Here is an 18,691-nt window from a genome sequence, read left to right as displayed (position 1 = left end):
AAGAAGAAATTTCTCAGCCAGCAACCAGGTGACTGGTACATTCCATCTTGAAGTACTACAAAAATGGCATGCTTTTTTCATTCTGTAATGCCTTCAATATGTACAGATGTAGATGACTTCTGTTCTTCAGCAATAAATATATATGTTATAACTGCTGAGTTCTCTCTCTCGTACTCTTTATGTACTGTCACTTTTTAAACTTTCACACAACTGGTGGAGAATTCGTCATTTATTGGCAGCTTCTCATTCTCAGTAATTTTCCTAAGTTTGATGGAGCACTAGATTTCCAAGAAAGAGAAAAATAAAATTATGTTCCTTACCTGAATTTTGTCTTCTCTGAACAGGGATCTGCTGCTCTGCCAGGACCCACCCTGTGTTGGTTGCATTCAGCAACTCTTTTTGTATTCTGGCTTCATGGGCTTGGTCAATGTCTTTCTCATCAGAGGTTTTCTGGTTGGAGAGAGAAAGAATTGCAAATGTACTCTGCCTAGTACACATTTTTTTTCTTGTGCCTCTATTCCAGCAGGGTGACTCATAGTTCAAATGTGTTTATTTTTCCTTGCAATTTTACAGCTTTGCACCTCTGTCAGTAGGGCCTGGAGAGACATCTGCAGTTCTACCTACTCACCAGCTGAGAGGGCTGCCAAACAGGCTTCCCAGCCTTGGTGCAGATGAGGAAAACCAGCACTTTTCCAAGTCTGATGGAGCAGGGGATTTCCATTCAGAGAAGACAAAACTAATGAAGGAAACTGATTTTTTCAATTACCGGTTATTTTAACCTGTCCATAGGAGTTTCAGTGCCATGTATGTTTTTTAATGTCGTGCCTCAGAGCCCCTAGAAAAATTCTCCCATCTGAAGGGTTTTCTATAGCTCTCAGCACTGTTAATATCTACTATTTTGAGAGTTTCAGAGAGAGATGTGTAATGAATTCTAGGATTAACAGGACAGGTTGTATGTTAAAAGACAATTATTTATACGATTGATAGGTTTCAAGACTGTAACTCAGCTGCTTAAGAGGATCTGAATGTTCTTGCTGTCAGAAAAAGAGGAAAAGCAAAAAGTATTTTTATTCAAAAGACCACCATGCTTGTCCACTCTAGAAATAAGCCTTTGAGGGAAGCAACAATAAAAAAACATCAGTATTTGAGAGACTGGCAAGGGTTGAAGGAACTAAATCTGCTGTACCAAGCCTGAAAAATAAAAGCAGAACGTACAGATATGCTACCTTTTTACAATATTCACTACTTCCTGGAAAAGAGTTCTTTCATCAGTAGCGTAACTGACTTCTAGTCCTGTAACTCCAGATCTTGTGAGCAAGGGGGCTTGGTCTCTGCTCCCTAGAAAATAAAGTAAAAAAAAAAATAAATCATTACAATTTAGAAGGAATTCCATTACTTCAGTCAACAACATTGCTTTAGAATAAAACATACAACTGAGAAGTAGTATAGAATACAGACCAGGTTTATCTTTAACACTAATTATTATCGCAACTAATTCCACAGACTTGAATCTTTTCCACCCAAGAGGAAAAAAAATTTCTTTTCATCTTGTAAAATTCTACTATAGTGGTAATCTTGCACAAATTGTCAGATAGAAATAAATGGATTCAAGAGAAATGTCACCATTTTACATGGAAAAGAGTCCAAGTATTAGAAAATTATTTTTGAATAAGAAATATTAAAGGACCATATGACAGCTCACGCAGTGTTTTAATGCAAAATATGTATTTTAATTGCTAGCTTAGAGTAGCGCTTTGCAAAATGCTTTGATGAAAGAAAATGCTACGTAACCTAGTAGAGTTCTTTTTTCAGTACACTTAAAAAATACTGCTAAGTTATTAATAGAAATGGAAAACCACAAGCAACTGCTCACTTAGTGCACATTAAGAGTGTCTGCATAGATAACGTGTCAATAAGAGCTAAATTCATATGCAGGCAGGAACTCAGCATTTGCCTTCTGTATAAAAAACCCTCCATAAATGAATAATATGCAACACATACTCTGTCTTTTCATTTTTTCTGTATAATAGGTATTACTATCTCTGATTAAGGCAACAACCTGGAGTTTTTAAAAGGCATTCTACTTTGACACATTCTTAAGATCTTGAGAACTAAAAGAAGTGTCCTTTCAGAAATAAATGTTAAAATGACTACTGTAACTTACACAGCAATAAAAGTACAAAAAGGGATAAAAAAGGTATATCTCAATGTCAAGTCATTCCACAGGGAACTCAAAAGTTCTAACCAAGAAAATATTGACAACACACATCAATTAGAGCAAGAAATGTCAAAATAGCATTTAAACATATAATTTTATTTCACTACCTAGAACAGATCAGAACCTTTGGTTTATCAAAATGTTAATGGACCTCTTTACAGAGAGCTTTTTCTGGATAATGTATCAGTAGCACACACCTATGGAGCCATAGCGGCTCTGCTGTGGAAAAATCTCACTTAGTAAGGTAATCGAGATTATTTTTTTTTTTAAAGATAGTAACAAGCATATAATACCAGAACAAACTTCACTGAGAATAATAAGAACTTAGCTTAACATGATACAATATCTACAATACTTTGAAAAATAAACTGGTAAAAAAAGGAGCTGTTGCCTTAATGCTAAATTTATTTTTGGTAGGTTTTTGTCCACACTTAAAGTTTAGACAGTATTTTGTGGTTTAATAAACATTCACAATGCCAAAGAAACCCTAAAAGAAAGAGGACTTTTTTTGTTTGTTTGGGTTTTTTTGTTTGTTTGGGTTTGTTGTTTTTTTTTTTCTAGCCTAAACCAGTGGTACTCAACCTTTAACAGCTGGAGAGCCACTTCTTTATTAAATGGAGTTGTAGAGCACCATAAAAATCAAGTATCAACAGTGTGAATTTTTTTTTTCCCATCATGACACTTCAATGTGTGATGATGCTGCCTCAACATCATCACATATTGATACATCACGACATGACACATCAGCATCCTCTCTCCCAGCAGCACTCTGTCTTCAACCCCTTCTGGCTGCTAGGAAGGAGTGGGGTGGAGGGGTGGAAGGGGCAAAAGGGCAAGTTTTTCCCCATTCTGCCCCACGGCTGCTGGGTGGGAGGTGATCTCTACTCTTACCTGTGGGGGGATCCCAGCAGCTCCTTTTCTTTCCCCCTATGGGAGGGGGAACTTCAGCGACTCCCACACTGCTGGTCCATTTGCTCAGTGCTCCCCGCGCTGCCTGATAGAGTGGAGCGCCGATCAGACGCCTACATTGCGAGAGCCGCCTGTAGGGCCATGAAGAGCCACATCCGGCTCTAGAGCCACAGGTTGAGTATCACTGGTCTAAACAAAGCCAAAAAGGTACAATAGAATAAGGGCCCCTGTTTAGATCCTAAATGGATCAGATAAAACCACAAAAATAACCCTTAAGTAAAATATAAAACATACTGTCTTGCTTTTAACATTTTCTACTTGTAGCTATCCAGCAACTTGAGTAGGAAACTAAAGGCACGTTTTCCTCTTTATACTTTTAGAACACTGCAGGAGCTTGTCCACAAGTATGCAAACATAGATATTTTGCACATGTGTGTGTTATTTGTGGTTTACAGCCCATGCAATAGTTCTTTGGAAGATATAAGCAGGAAAACTCTCTCTATTAATATGGCCATTCATCCAACAGTCAACAAGACAAAATTAAATGAGCTAAATAGTAATATAGATACTCGATTATATTTTGCTTGCTACTGTTTGATTACTATGAAATAAGCATTTTTGTAAAATAGGTTAAGAAAAAAGAAATAGGAACCTTGGCTTGAGAGTGTCCTGTCTCTATCAATCACTATAGCACCAGTGATTTCTTTTTTATCAGTATTTGGCAGTGCTGTGTCCGATGAGATGCAATAGAATAAAGCACAGATCGGATCAAACTCTGGGTCTGGTTCCAAATCTCGTCTGGTTCGAGCATGTAACTCCATACTGATGAGGGTAAGGTGTTGGACCTACCAACAAATAAATACAGTAAGTTAGTATGTTTTGGAGATTTCTTAAAAAAATTTAAAAGGAGATTATTAGTGCAAATGAACTCATTGCAGACATTTATATGATCATATGTTGTAACTAAGAGGTCACACGTGAAAATTAACAGAAGTAATTAAACATGCATCTCTGGATCTCACTTTTTTGCATAAAGCATTACCTTACAAAAAAGGATTAGTCACTTAATACATATTTATACTCAATTATTAGAATTCAGTATTTGTTTCTGAGTATTATCTTCTGCTATCAAAACCAGAAAATACAAACAAACAGAAATGTTCAACTTCAGCAACTGTAAATTCCTGTAATGTTTTCAAACAGCTTTGCATATTGAGCCAAATTAAGTTTTCGGACTGACCCAGAGCAAAGAATCACTTAATAATCTATATCTTACTTTACCTCTCTCACCCAAGACATGCAAACAAGAATGAACACTAAGTCGCTTACAGGAAGATATGGAGAATACCTAACCTTCCCTTCACTTGCATTAATGAACTTCCACACCATGTTACTACAGCTTTTTGTAGAATGGTTTGCATTAAGAAAATGCTAATCCCAATATATTGTACAGTTTTTACTCCACAATAAATATTGTACTTCTGAACACTGTTTCAGTGCTATGTTGTTACTCTGTTGTTGCTCTGTTATCTTGCATAATATAGTTGATAATGTGGACTAATAGGCAAGTTGGAGGAATTACAAGGAAGAAGTTACAAATATCTCTGAGTACATAAACTGCCCTGGGGGCAGCCTGATTTCCTCTAGATTTGCAGCCTAAATCACTACAGCCATCACTGAAATGAAATTTTACTCTCAAGCTCCATCTCCATTTCCTGCAAAATCGTTAGTTTATTGTGGCTTCCCCTATGTCATTTACTCAGCGCATAAAACTTCTGTCTCCCCATCTCATCTGTAAATTAATCAACAGCTAATTCTAAGCCATGGATGTGGTGTCTGTCTGGGAGCACACACATGCTGGCTGGCCAGTTAGCAGCCAAACACAGCAGTACTGTATTCACATTGCATCCCTTTCTCCAGCACCAATTTTGATCTCTCTTCCCAGACCAACCACTGATCTACACGAAATACTGAGACACACTCTTTGAGATGTGCACCACTTTGTTAAAAGTAGTAGAAACTGGCCAACAGTTTCAGAAGGTAACACGCAGAGATACCAGGAGGGCCTGACTAAGTGATGCCAGATGCCTTGTTTCTTAAGGAAATGATCCATGACAGTTATAGTTGACTAGTTTCAGTAGTGTTTTTATACAAAAACATTACTAAGTTTTGTATAAAACTTAATATTTTTTCTTTCTGATCTTTCCCTTATTTTTATTTTTTAAAGGAAGGTTTACTACCTTCTCAACAAGAAAACTGTGAAATTTAGTTCAATACCATTAAATAAAGGCACTTGGAGATCAAGCTGAAACTAGCAGAGCAACTACTTAAAGCTGCAGACATCACCTACTGATTAATTTTAAGTCAGGCAGGCAGGGACCAAGGAGGAAGAGATTTTTAAATTCCACCATTAAAAAACTGGTCTGATAAATTATCATTTTATAAAATAACATGTAACAGTAAGTTACCTCATGTAAAGATTTTGCTTCCTGCAGGTTTTCCACACTGACTTTAAAACCATAGGTGTTGTTTAAAGATGGTCCTTCAATCTGAGAAGTCTCTTTCTTTGGAGCGCCAAGGGCTGCAAATTGATTCTTATTGGGGGGAAAAGAAAAAAAAGCACTGTCTGATATTGAAAAAAATACAGGTTTCTAAATTCATATGCAATATTAAATACAAATTTATCAATGAAAATGCAAACGCTACACTATGATTACCAAAAAAAGCTTTCACTATCTCCTCACGTCATTTTTCAACATGGAAACAACAATTTTATCTTTCTGCCTTTTAGGAATAATTTTAATGAAACCTCATACTAAAGCAAGAGGCAGTTTGAAATACTTAAAAAAACCAAACAAAACAGCCAACAAAAAAAAAAAGAAACCAAACAAACCAAAACCACTACAATGCCCCAAAACATCCACACATAAAAAAACCCCAAAACCCGCACATATTTTCTTTCTTAGAAGCCTGAGGACAGGGGAACCAGCAAGTCTCTGTTCTCTCTTGAGCAACAATTCATCAAAAACCTCTGTTTCAGTCACCACTTTTTCAGGCACCAAATTAAGGATACACTTAAGTACCTACTTGAGCTGGGTGAGTACCAGTATGTTAAGGTAAGAAGTAATGGGGTCATTTCTGTAATGCAGCTAGGCCACCAGCATGCCAGTGCCTTTCACTGCCTACATTGTTTTCAGAAAATGCCTAGAAAGCTGTCTGAAAACTAATACACACTCACACAGATACATAAATATACAGGTCTTTATACACACACTTACATATATCACAATAGAACTTAAAAAGAGCATTTTGCTCTTTTAGCTACAACATCCTTACACAGTGTCTCTTGAGTGTTTCATTAGTGTCTCACTACCCAAAAACATAGAACATACTCTCAATATCCAACTTTTTCCCCCCTGCAAATTAAACTGATTTCTTCTTCCTAACGTTGAGCATACACTGATTATACAGCAATTGTACCCTACTATTTTAAATGCATTTTCAAGATCTTAAAAGCAAAAGAAAAAAACACGACACAGAAGAAAGAGACTGGAAAAGTGTACGTGGCGTAATAAAAATACATCTGTACATAAAATCCTAATTTACCTTCATTTGTGTGGTTAGAAGTACTCTTCGAAGACCATCAGTAGTATTTCCTCTCCTGTGGCTCAGCTTCTGGGCTTTTGGTTCTGTAAACATACATGAATTCAAAACTGCTTAGCCTCAATGATATTGTCTAGACATTAAGCAACATGCTGGAAACAACCAGAGGCATTTGGTTAACTTTATAAGCAACTGTTATATATAAACAAATGCAACTTTATTCTCTGTCCAATCCAAAGCACGATTAGCATCTGCTATTTATGGACATTTAGGAAAGTAGAGGACAAGGCCAGTAAGTTACCAAACCTCACACGATTATCCTCTTCAACACTGCAATGCTATTCACACTCTACACTGAGATTATGCTTGGAAAAATACAAGCAATATAATGAATAGTATTTCAAAACCCCCCAAATAAGCTATACTTTTAAACTGAGTTTTTAACCAGGACTTCAGAGTCCAGATACTAGAGGCCATCAGAAAGCAAAAAGGTGTTCCACTTCTACACCTTTTTCATAATTCAATAATTACTTTAACAATAATGCACAGACCTTTTCCTTTCCAAAACTAGTTTTCAATATGTTTTTGTGAAGATGTAATTATTTTCTCATTATGTCAAAAGAAATATAGTATCATATTCAGAACATTTTACTGTGCATCATTAGAATCATGTAATGAATTTACCTGTGGATAAAGGAGTAAACCCCAAAACTTCAGGTACTCCATCTTGATTTTTCCTTTGCACAATGGGTGTACTATGTAGGCAAATGGATTCAGAATTTCCAGGATCTTCATTAAGTGGAAATGGAGACGTGTCAAAGGATATCCTAACGTCCTCTTGGGTGGATAGAGAGTTTTGTGCACTCCCAACAGGTACTACATCATTTCCTTCGACAGAAGACAAAATAATATCCTGACTTTTCCATTCTGTGTCTTCTAAATTGGACTGCCTAGGATCTGGAGATGCTACTTGCTGCCAAGGAGGAAGTACTGGAGAATCTGGTGAACTGTAATTGACATAGTAATCTTCCTCATCCTCCTCCTTGTCATGTTCTAGTGTTGAAGTAGTAAGTGTCTTACTTTCAGATGGAGATTTATTAGAGTCTATGTCATTTTTAGTATTTAGAGAAGTTCCTGTAGTGCTTATAGACTTATCACAAGTTTCCTTTGTTTGTGTTTTTGTAGTTTCTGCCACTGAAGCAGGAGAATTCTTTGTAGGCACAATAGGTCTTTCATCTTCCAGGCTAGATAAATTTAAATCTTTAGCTGCTTTTACTACTTCTATAGATTTCTCTTCAGACAATACCACAGAGCTGAAATTCTCAGCTGCCTTTTCCAGCTCAGCAGGATGATTCTTAGGCAATTTCTTGAAATGTTCATACTCTTCTTTGGCATGAAGCCATATCTGAACTTGTTGTTGGCTTGGAGCACACTTGCATGGCATTATGACTATTTTTTTGTCTTCGCTAGTTTTATGGCTATTACTTTCTCTTTTATTAACAGTAGAGTGACCATAACGGGGAGGAGATCCTGGTCTAGGACTTTCTGTCATTGCTGAAAACGCAGTCTTCCAGAGTCGTAGACCTTCTAATGAGAAATCCCCCTCAAACTCAAGCAGGTCATTTGGAAGTCTAGTTTCCACTGTGAGAAGCCGTCCTCCAATCTCCCTGTGAAGAAGAGAGTTTGAATTACTGCTTCGCTCTAAACTGGATTGCAGGCAGTCCTCAATATACAAGCAGAGTCCTGCTAACTAGTTTTCTCACTATGCAATTCCTGTGGGCAGTGTCTTTCTTTTACAAACCACGCAGGCACGTTCCCACTTACTACAATAATATCAAGCAATAAAGAACCAAAGTATCATGAATGAAAACAGGTATTTGTACTGGAAGTACAGTAATTTTCAACTTCAAATGTATGTATATCAGATGGTATCTTTCATGCATCTGTGCCACATTGCAGTATAAAAGTGTTTACAGGAATAAATTACATTTAATGTAATCACAAGCATCTGTAGACAGAAATGCATTTAACACAGTACCTTGGCTTTTCTGGAGCATCTGAAGGATTGCTGCAAAATGGTTCCTGATAAATCGTTTCTGCGAGATCATGATCTAGCAAAGTTGCCATGATTTCTTCACGACTAGGTGGGGACATGAGAGGCTTAAGAATGTGAGCAGTACGAGGTGTAAAACTTCCATTCTTTGATTGTGAGGGAGAACTAGTTGATCTTGGTGAACTATCTGGAGTTGGAGTTAATGCCTCATTGTTTCTTGAAACATATAATTCTAAATCTTCAGAAGCTACATCTATAAGTTCACCATCAGGAGAAGACAATATGGGTGTAAAAGAGGTATTAACTGAATCAAGTGGTTGACAGGGTTCAAAAGTGGTTTCTTTTCTAATGTGGCTTTGAATCCAGTCTGAGCTGGTTGGCTGAGGAAGGTTAAGAAATCTCTCTTTATTTACTGTATTCCTACTCAATTTGAATTTGTCATTTAAACAGACCTCAGTCTCCTGCATACAAGAGGTATCGATAGAACTAGATCTAGAAGTTGAAGGATGAACATTTTTCCTCCATTGGCTATGGCAGTGGTTCTCATTATTATCCAGTGAGGTTTTCTCAAAAAGCTCCGGGCTCAGGGAACCAGACCGTATCCATTTACTTGTGCTTGAAGAATGCTGCTTTTCTTCCTCAGATTTTTGGTCATTATGACATAGGAAATCATTTTCTGTTGTTTGCCCACATACAATATCTTGAACTGCATCACTCAAGAATTTCTGGGGCAAATGTTGATCTGCTGGGACAAACTGGCTTGCGGAATAAAAACTACAAAATCCGGTTTGCCCTATAGTATTAATATCAAAGTTGTAATTGTGGTCTGGAGACAAGCTGTCTTCAAGCGAGTAGCAGCTTTCAAAACCAGGGTCTGAAAAAAAAATGGGGCTGTCATCAGACACAGAGTGATCAATGCGACTACTGATCTGCTGGCTTAAAGACTCCATTTTTGAAAGTTTTGGTGCCTTTTCTTTAGGTTTTGTATTCCTGGGAGCACGAGATTTTCTTGGTGATGTGACTGACCGTGATCTCTTGATTGCTTTATTCTGTTCAAGAGGGCATGGTATGTTCCTGCTCAGCTGTGTTTTAGCTGGTAACGGTTCCTGTGTAACATTTGCATTCTGAGCTTTCTGCTGTCTCTTCTGGAGCAATTCTTTCAAAACAGCTAGGCCAGACTGTCCTTCACTGAATGCTGATGGGGCTACTATAGTCCTGTTTTTATATTGGGAGATGGGTTTTGGTTGCATGGTTGTTTCCGACAGAGACCTTTGTTTTACTGTTTCGGGTTTAAAGTGTGACATATCCAAAATAAATCCTCTCTGGTTTTGATCCCAACTTAACTGTTTAACTGGACTCTTCAAAGATGTAACAAAACAGTTCTTAGGCAACTGAAGTGGCCCAGGGCTTTCCTCAGATGACTTAAGAATAGAAGAACAAGGATCAGAATGCTTGGATGCCTCTGGTAAACAAAAAATCTGCTGTTGATTACTGTCTTTACAATGCAAATAGTTACTGGCATGTAACTGATCCATCTTTGCTGTGTCCAATGGGTCACGAGCCTCATTTAATTTCCCAGCTGGTGGCAAATACCTGTTTTGCAAATTTTTTACCTCTTCTACTTTTGCAGAAGTCTTATCTTTAGAGATGTGCGAATTCTGTGTTACCTGAATTGAGTGATTAGATGCATCAAATATGTTTTGAATGAGAGCGGAATCCTTCATTCTAAATACAGCACTTTGAGTCCTGGGCCTTTGAGAGCTCATTTTTGGTACTTCCCTTCCAGATGCCACAGGAGTAGATGTGAGAGATGAATGAGGGTCTTCTCGTGAAGTAGGTAAACACTGTGGATCTACAGGCTTATCAACTTCCATCAATAAATGAAAACCTGATGAATTACCTTGCGTATCAGCTGCTGAATGGAGCTGTGCTGATGGTAAATATGCTGCTGCATAGCCAGGAAGAAGACTGTCTTTCCGGTTATGAAGTGGCTGCGAGTTGACAGAGTTGTAAGAAATCTCAGGCAGATCTTGACGTTTCAGCACGAACTTCACTTCTGCAGTAGAGTGTGAATTTCCTTTTTCATCTTTAAATACAACGCGCTTTCTTGAGGAAGCTTTTTCAGCTGATTTTTGTCTTTGTTTTGTTCTAGGTTTCTTCTTTCCATCATCTGCTGTTTTATCAGCCTGATTAATTTTTTTCTTTTTCTTGGTAGGTACAGTGGGGCTAGCAAATTTCTTTTTGCATTTCTTAACCTGAGTTTTCGCTCGACTATTTTTTCCAACAGTAGAATTAACAGTCTTGCTGTTGTACATATTAGGCCCCCTACTAAATAAAGCTTCTCTGTCTAGGTTGGTCAAAATTTCTTCTGCTTTTGGATCAGTGGGAGACCAGCAGCGAGGTGGAGATGTGTTTACTGGGCTTGTGCTTCTCTCAGAAAGAAAACCTAACTTAGACATAACATCACTATAGTTATAATCACAGTCTTCAGCTTCAGCATTGTAGGATGGCGAAGGAGGAGAAAGAATTGTGTGAGTCCTTTTTCTGAAAGATAAAGTTCTTTTAATATTTTTGCTACCTGTTTTTTGTGGTTTTCCAGCTTTTTTCTTGGTTGACTTATGTTTTGCTTTCCTTTTGTGACTTTTCTTTGGTGTTAGTGGATAAATAGGATATTTGGTTGCAGGAGAGTCAGGAACTTTTGGCCAAAAGTCCTTTAAAGGTGCAAGCTTTTTATATAAGTTCATCTTTTCCTCTGTGAGTACTACTCTTTCCTCACTGGAATCTACTTTCCCTAGTTTAACAAGCATATTTTTTCTCCCTCTAAATCTATTGATGATAATATATTTAATAATAACAGGTGGCAACTTTTTAGAAAGTTTTCTACGCTTTCGAGACTTCTGAGACCCATCCAAACTTTCAACACTTTCTATCGGTTGAGGTAGATTAATTTTTGAGTTGTGTGCGACAAAGCTTGATTCACTGTCTTCAGTCTCATAATTTACCTTCCGCTTTGTTCGGAGTGTATATTTATTCCCACATAATCCAAATGACTGCTCCGTTTCGAGAGATCCATCTGCAAACTGGCAGTCAGTATAATTAGCAGTACTTGTAGGCATTTTGTTTTCAAAAGCCTCAAGAGGAATTTGAACTAAGTCACTAGGTAAAGCACTATCCTTATCAGGAATGTTACTACAAACATTACCTTGTGTATAGCAGCTTTCCTTCACTGATGCAACATCATTTACAATTGCAGGCTCCTGATGAGTGATAAAACTATGTTTCTTTTTACTCAGCTTCAACCTGGATTGTTTGTTGCCTTGCTGTAATTTATAAGTCACAGGAGCTAACTTCTGTGGTCTACTGAGACAATTAGAAAGAACAACGCTAGGAAAGAACATATAATGTGCTGCTTGTTGACTGAGGCTTGGCTTTTCTGCCTTATGCTCCTGAAAGTCTTCATACCTAATTTTAAGCTTATTAAGGCCCCCTTCATCAGTGTTATTTTCAAGTGGATGTACCACAGTTCGACTGCCTCCTGAACAAGATACCAATTCACAACTTTCTGTAACTGTTGCTGGAAAAAAACTACTTATATTTGTACTGCTGGATTTTTCATTTACTTCAGAGGACATTTTACCTTTGGAGTGGCTCAAATCGGAAAAATTAAATAAGTTTTTATTCAACATGCTGTCACCAATGTGGCGGCCCACATGCATAAAAGAGACATCCTTTTCAGCCTTTCTGATGCTAGTATACTTCCTGCTAGGTATCTGTCTGCTCACTGATGAAATATCATCTTCATACTCAAAAATATTATTTTCACATGAAGGAACTGGGAGAGTATCTTTTTTATTACTCTCTTTGTGAGCGTTTTCTGCATGGGTACTATTGCTGAATGGAGTTGGGTACTTTGCTGAGTAAGTGCTTTCTTTTGTAAGAGCATGGACTGAAAGTTCAGGTCTTGTTTCTGTGTTTGGTTGCGAGAGGTCTTCTACTAAATCTTCGTTATTCAAAACATGGTTAGAAAGGGCACTTGTGTGTTTACACTGAAAAGTAATTTTAGCAGAAGATGGGGGTTCTAGTGTAGCAGCATCTTTGTGAAAGATTGAGGTCTTTACAGACATTTTGCTTGTTGCAATGACGGAGGAGTGAGTTCGAGAGCTTTCATTATTCAAAGGATTGTCTGAAATGGAAGACAAGCAATTTTACTCTAGTTTTCCTGTAAAAAAAAATAACCTAAGGCATTATCCATTTTAATTACATTTTCCTGAAATCCCTCCCATCCAAACAAGAAACATAACTCTTCTAAATCACATTGCATTTACAATGATGGCATCTACAGACCCTGAGAACAGGAGTTGCTTTATCAAAATCACATCGTCAGTACATTTGTGTCTCAGCTGTTCACTCAGTTACTCCTAAATGGTAGGCTTGCAAATAATTGCCAAAGATTTCATGCTGGTTTTCTGAAAGAAGGCTTCTAAAATCACTTTAGGGTAACTAAGTACAAACAGATTGTCTGCGACCAGTATGTGCTGCAGTAACTGTTCTGTGCTGACTCATCACATGATACCTAGGATGATTTCTCTCTTTCACCGACACTTTCACTACATTTACTACAGGGGAAGTGTGGACAGGCAGGTGGTAACAAATTAACAACTGGTTTGCAGTAACTGTGTCCTTGCTCATAATGACAATGAACACAAAGTAATTTGAAGAAGTTTTTTCAGCTGCACAGAGGCAGTTACCACAGAGCTCCTGGCACACAGCAATTTGTTTGTGTGTACACGTCTTTAGCTGAAATGTTGAAGGGGGATAAGAGTTATGAAGCATGCTGTATGACCTGAAAACAGGTGCTGCACACTGTCGTATTAGATGGGGATCCTTCGGGCCCTTACTTACTCCCCAAATTCGTTGAGACTTATCTTAGACTCATGCTACCTTCATCTTAGCAATTTATTTGTTGCCAAGTGAGAAAAATAAAAGGAAGTCTCAATCTGTTTCTAATAACATTTTCTAATGCATAGAGTCCCTGAGCTGTGAAACACAGCTTGGAGATGCTGCCTGTGATTCTTTGAGGGTAGGAGTCCACACAAAGAATGAGGATTATTACCTGAAAACTGAGAAAATGGGAGTTTAGTGAAGCGTCAATGAACACTTGGAAGATACCTGACTGTTCACACATAAAAAATGCAAAATATTTGCTGGTCAGGTTTTGTGGACACAGATTCATGTGTGGATAAGCATTTTCTAATTCAGAGGAACTAGACTGAGATCTGTTTTGAATTTACTAAGTCTCCTATTATAAGAAGTTGATGTGAAAGTTCACAGTAATAAACTCCTCCTAAGCTGACACTCTTCTTCTGCAAGTGATGTTTTATATACTTAACATATTCTAAAATTTAAACAATCACTTAAGATACCGTCTCATTAGCCAGAAGCATCCTTTTTCCCTTTTTACCTTAAATTACAAGGTACTGCAAATAAGGAAATTGCAATTATATATTTTGCAACACACCAGATCATATTATGAGTACATCAAGTCACGTATTAACCCCACCATTATACCTATAAAAGCAAAGGAAAAAGCAAACTAAACTATGCTTTAAACAGTAATACAAAAGAATACTTGCGGTTCTCTATGTAATAAGATCATATAGATCACTTTCTCTAATACAGACTTACTAATAGATATATCAAGACATGTGTTTTATATACTAACATATGATGTTCATTATTTTTGTCAAATAGCTTCAAGAGACACAAGCTACTACAGAAATTTTGTAAAGGATTACATTCCTGCCCTGAAGAGCAAATGCAATAATAGGAAATTAGGTACATGCATGAGCACAAACAAGATTTTACATTAACCAGTTGGTACTATGGATTAAGAAAGAATCTTGTGTACAAAGTGACATTAACCACAAATTTCAAATTTTAAAGGCAATGAAGTATGACTAACACGACACTTCTAAACAAAGAACAATTACTGTTGATTAGACCAAGAACAAAAGTGAATCCCCCAAGATCCACACATTTTACATTGTTTTGCTCAACAGGATTTTATAAATGTGAAAATATGTCAATTGTCTAATGAAACAAATAATGACACTTATATATTTGCCTAATCTTAAAGTGTGCGTTCTATTAACTAAGGTTATTTTGATCAACAACAGCAGGTTATAAAGAGATGGCAAGAGGTACCTATACAGCTTAATATACTTTTTTATAGATTTTGAAAGGCAAAATAGGCAAAATCTAGAGTTTCTTCTGCATCAGCTTTGTCACGGCATAGTTTTAAGTCATGCAATCCCAAGATGTGACCATGCAATCTGCTGAATGAAACACAGGCTTAAACAAAGGTTCACTGTATTTTAGTACATGTGGCAAATACTTGCAAAGCAAAGAAAGATGTAAATTCATACAATAATACACTTACTATTTACAATTAAATCCTAGCAGGGTAAATGATCCTACAGAATCATTAATCTTAACACCATATTTGCATAACAAATAGTAACAGAAATATATCACTTGCAACAAGGTAACTATCTTTTCCATAAAACTAATTTAAATATGTCCTGTTTTGGATCATTCATATAATAGGAAAAGCAGATTCTGGTAATTCGTAGAGGGCACTGAGATTAAAATATTGTTCGTTTATAAGGGATATGTTAAGGACCTGCTTCTGCAATCCATTGAGAACATTTCCTTCCAATTGAAACAAGAATTGAAAGTGGTTAGCACTTTTGAGAATTAGCAAATTGATCTGAAAACGATCTATGACCCAGGTAATAATTCAACTTCCAAAGCTGTTTTCCTATTTACTTACCACCATTTTCATCTGCAGTCCCATCTAACTGAGGTATAGAGAGATTAGTTAGGAGCATGTTGTTACCACTCCACTCCATTTCTTCCTCTGAAGATGAATCCTCTTCTGTTGAACTTCGATGCATATTTTTGCCAGCTGACCTAGAGAAAATGAAGGAACTAATTAGTGCACAATAATTCTCTTAGCAAATACCAGTAACCACAGGGAACCTCAAAATCAAAGGGGTGTGGTGCTATATGGTTGTGTAATATGGGGGAGCAAAGGGGAAAAAACAATTTGTAATGTTTCTCACTGAGAAACTCAAAATATTATTCAATGTTACTGTTTTAAGAGGCAACAGTGGCAACCAACCATTTAAAAACTACAGCAAAATAGCAGGATTCACTAGCTTAAGAAGTTAGAAGGCATTTAGATGCTTAATTTTATTTCAGTTTTACTGAATTTTAATATTGCTTAAAAGTGCTTGAAATTTGAAGACTAAACCAACTATGCAAAATTATTTCAGTTTAGCTCTTAGCAAACAGCTGTTTACTTTTTTTTTAAAGGAATCTTTACTGTATTATAACAATTCTGTCTCTTGGCAAGCTAAACTAAAGCACAGCCACAAAAACAATGTTTACTTCCATCCATTCTTTAACATTCTGAAGCTGCTGTTGGTAAAGGCAATTTAAGTATTAGTAAGTTAATTGATTTACATTGCCATTTTTACAGCCATAAATCTGCTGGGGGAAAAAAAAAGGTAGAAGATCCATAAAGAAGGTTCCATGATTTTTTTCAGGTTTTTAAGGTGGCATGGCTTTATATGGGGACAAAAAAAAATAATAGCAAAACAAAACCCCCAAACCAAACCCTCTAGTATATAACAACCCCAGAAGCACTTAGGAATTTGGTTTCTCAATGGCTTTATATGGGAACTGAAGTTTGGTGGTGCTTTTTCTTTTTTTGGTGCTTGCTTTTTAAATAATAACAATAAAAATAATAAAGGTAGCTTGATATATCAAAACATTATTGTGTAGTACCTTAAAAGGTATAAATACAACTGTTTTGATGTTGCAGGAAGGAAAATCCACAATAACCTAAATACAGTCTATGAACTTTGACCAGAGCCTGAATTATATGTATCACAAAAACAAGGACATCTGAATGTGCTCAGCACTGAGCCAACTTAGATCAAGCCATCTTTATTAGTTCAGGAACAACAGACTCAAATATGGCTACATAATTTCCAGACTAACTCAAGTCTGGAAGCAGCGCGACTTGGAAGAGAGACCTAACTAACAAGCACAGCTAGGTACACAGTGGCCATGACCTAACTGAGCTTAGTTCTCCCTCTTCTATGTTCCCCAAACATGGAAAAGTTCAGTGCAAAGACATTCAGCTCTATATGCAAAAGAATATCAAACTGGGGAGAGGAGTCAATACTCTGGAAAGCAGGGCTGCTATTCTGAGGGATATCAATACGCTGGTGAATGAGCTGACAGGAACCTCATGGACTTCAAAAAAGACAAATCCAAATGTCCCACAAATGGGATGAAATAACTCCACGCACTGCTAAGGCAGGGAGAGAGCTGGCTAAGAAGTGGCTTTGTGGAAAAAGATACAAAAGCCCTGGCGGACAATGAGCTGAACCCGAGAGTGTGCAGTGCGCCTTTGTAGCAAAGAAGGGCAGTTGCATCTTGGGCTATGACTGCAAGATGTAGCCAATTTCAGTAGGTGTGAGGCTGTATCTGGAGTATTGTGCTCAGTTTTGGGAATCCCACTACAAGACAGACACTGACAAACTGGAGTAAATCCAGCTGAGGAGCACCAGGGTGACTAGGGGCTCGAACATGTGATGTATAAGGGGAAGCTAAGGGAATGGGATTTATTCAGCCGTGAAAAAAAAACTAAGAGGAGATCTTGTTGCATTTGTCAAGTATCCAATGAGTGGATATAAAGAAGATGAAACCAGATTCAAAGGTGCTTGGTGATATGAAGAGGGCAATGGGCACAGAGCCGCCTCAGGATGCTAGGTACCAGGATAACATTCTTCATTATGAGGATGTTCAAACATTCCAGCGTGGGAACAGTTGCCCATATAGGCTCTGCAATCTCTGTCTTTGGAGATGTTCAAACCTTGATCAGATAAGGCCCTGGGCAACTGATCTATCCAAAGCTGCGTTGACCAGGGCACTGGACTACCTAGCATTTAGATATTTCTTCCAACCTGAATTATGCTATAATCCCGTGCGTGAAGCAAATATTTGTCAACTTTAGTAAGCCCAGTCAGGCTGGAGACAGCTTCTGCAGGTAACTTGGATCTCTCCACATACCAGCCCACCAGTTCAGATTCCAGGAAAATTTGCGTAATGCAGCATGAGACCGCCATACGCGAACCAGTCCAGGTCTTGATGGGCTTTTTGCTCCAGTTCAGGATAAATCAAACCCAAGCCATTTAACTCAGTCAGTAGGGTGTTGCTACTCCTCATCATCTCAATATATTTTGAGATAATGGAGGATTGGTGAACACCCAACAAAAGAAAAGTATTAATATGGATATGGTCGGATGCATTAGGAAGCAGTACAGACAGAATGAGCCTGAGCAGAATAAGGTTGGATCCATCATTAGACTCAAACTGGCTCTTTCTGCATGAGCAGAATAATGCAGGGGGCAGAGATACCCATGCTCTCTTCTGAAGTCAGTCCAAATTCTGCAGAGATCACAGTGAAGCAAAGCTTGTAATTCCCTCTGAACATGAGCTGGCTCCCTATGGAGGCACCTGGTATGTACCTTCTCCCTAGTACTTTCTGTCTGGGATTAAGGTGTAGGCATATCTGAGTTATTTGTGAGCCAGCTCATCAAGTCTTATGAGTTTATAAATAGGATTCTTTATTGCATTGAAGTAGTTAATTGCTTCAGAATCTTACCTGTCTCTACTGCACTCATGCCCATACAGAGCTGTGCCTGAGCTAATAAATTCTGCAAGGTATAGCTTTTACACAGAAACTACTACTACACTGAAAATTAACATTAAGTGTTTTAGATGGAAATTCCAACTTCTCAGACTACTGTGAGGGGAAAAAACCAAAGAAAAAT

At 37.5% G+C, this 18,691-nt stretch overlaps 1 protein-coding gene across 1 annotated transcript in view; it reads right to left on the bottom strand.

Moving 5' to 3' along the window:
* Positions 1-18,691, bottom strand: part of REV3L (REV3 like, DNA directed polymerase zeta catalytic subunit) — a 126,144-nt gene that overhangs the window by 32,506 nt on the left and 74,947 nt on the right. The window contains exons 12-18 of the mRNA XM_064447455.1: positions 15,616-15,755; positions 8,769-12,966; positions 7,415-8,397; positions 6,734-6,816; positions 5,596-5,721; positions 3,780-3,972; positions 1,227-1,338 (exon numbers count right to left, since the gene is read on the bottom strand). Coding sequence (XP_064303525.1) covers positions 1,227-1,338; positions 3,780-3,972; positions 5,596-5,721; positions 6,734-6,816; positions 7,415-8,397; positions 8,769-12,966; positions 15,616-15,755 — 5,835 coding nt within the window. The remainder of the gene's footprint in view (positions 1-1,226; positions 1,339-3,779; positions 3,973-5,595; positions 5,722-6,733; positions 6,817-7,414; positions 8,398-8,768; positions 12,967-15,615; positions 15,756-18,691) is intronic.

Source organism: Phalacrocorax carbo, chromosome 3 (genome assembly GCF_963921805.1).
Source record: "Phalacrocorax carbo chromosome 3, bPhaCar2.1, whole genome shotgun sequence".
In the NCBI taxonomy this organism is placed as follows: domain Eukaryota; kingdom Metazoa; phylum Chordata; class Aves; order Suliformes; family Phalacrocoracidae; genus Phalacrocorax; species Phalacrocorax carbo.
This window is presented reverse-complemented; position numbering and strand designations above follow the sequence as displayed.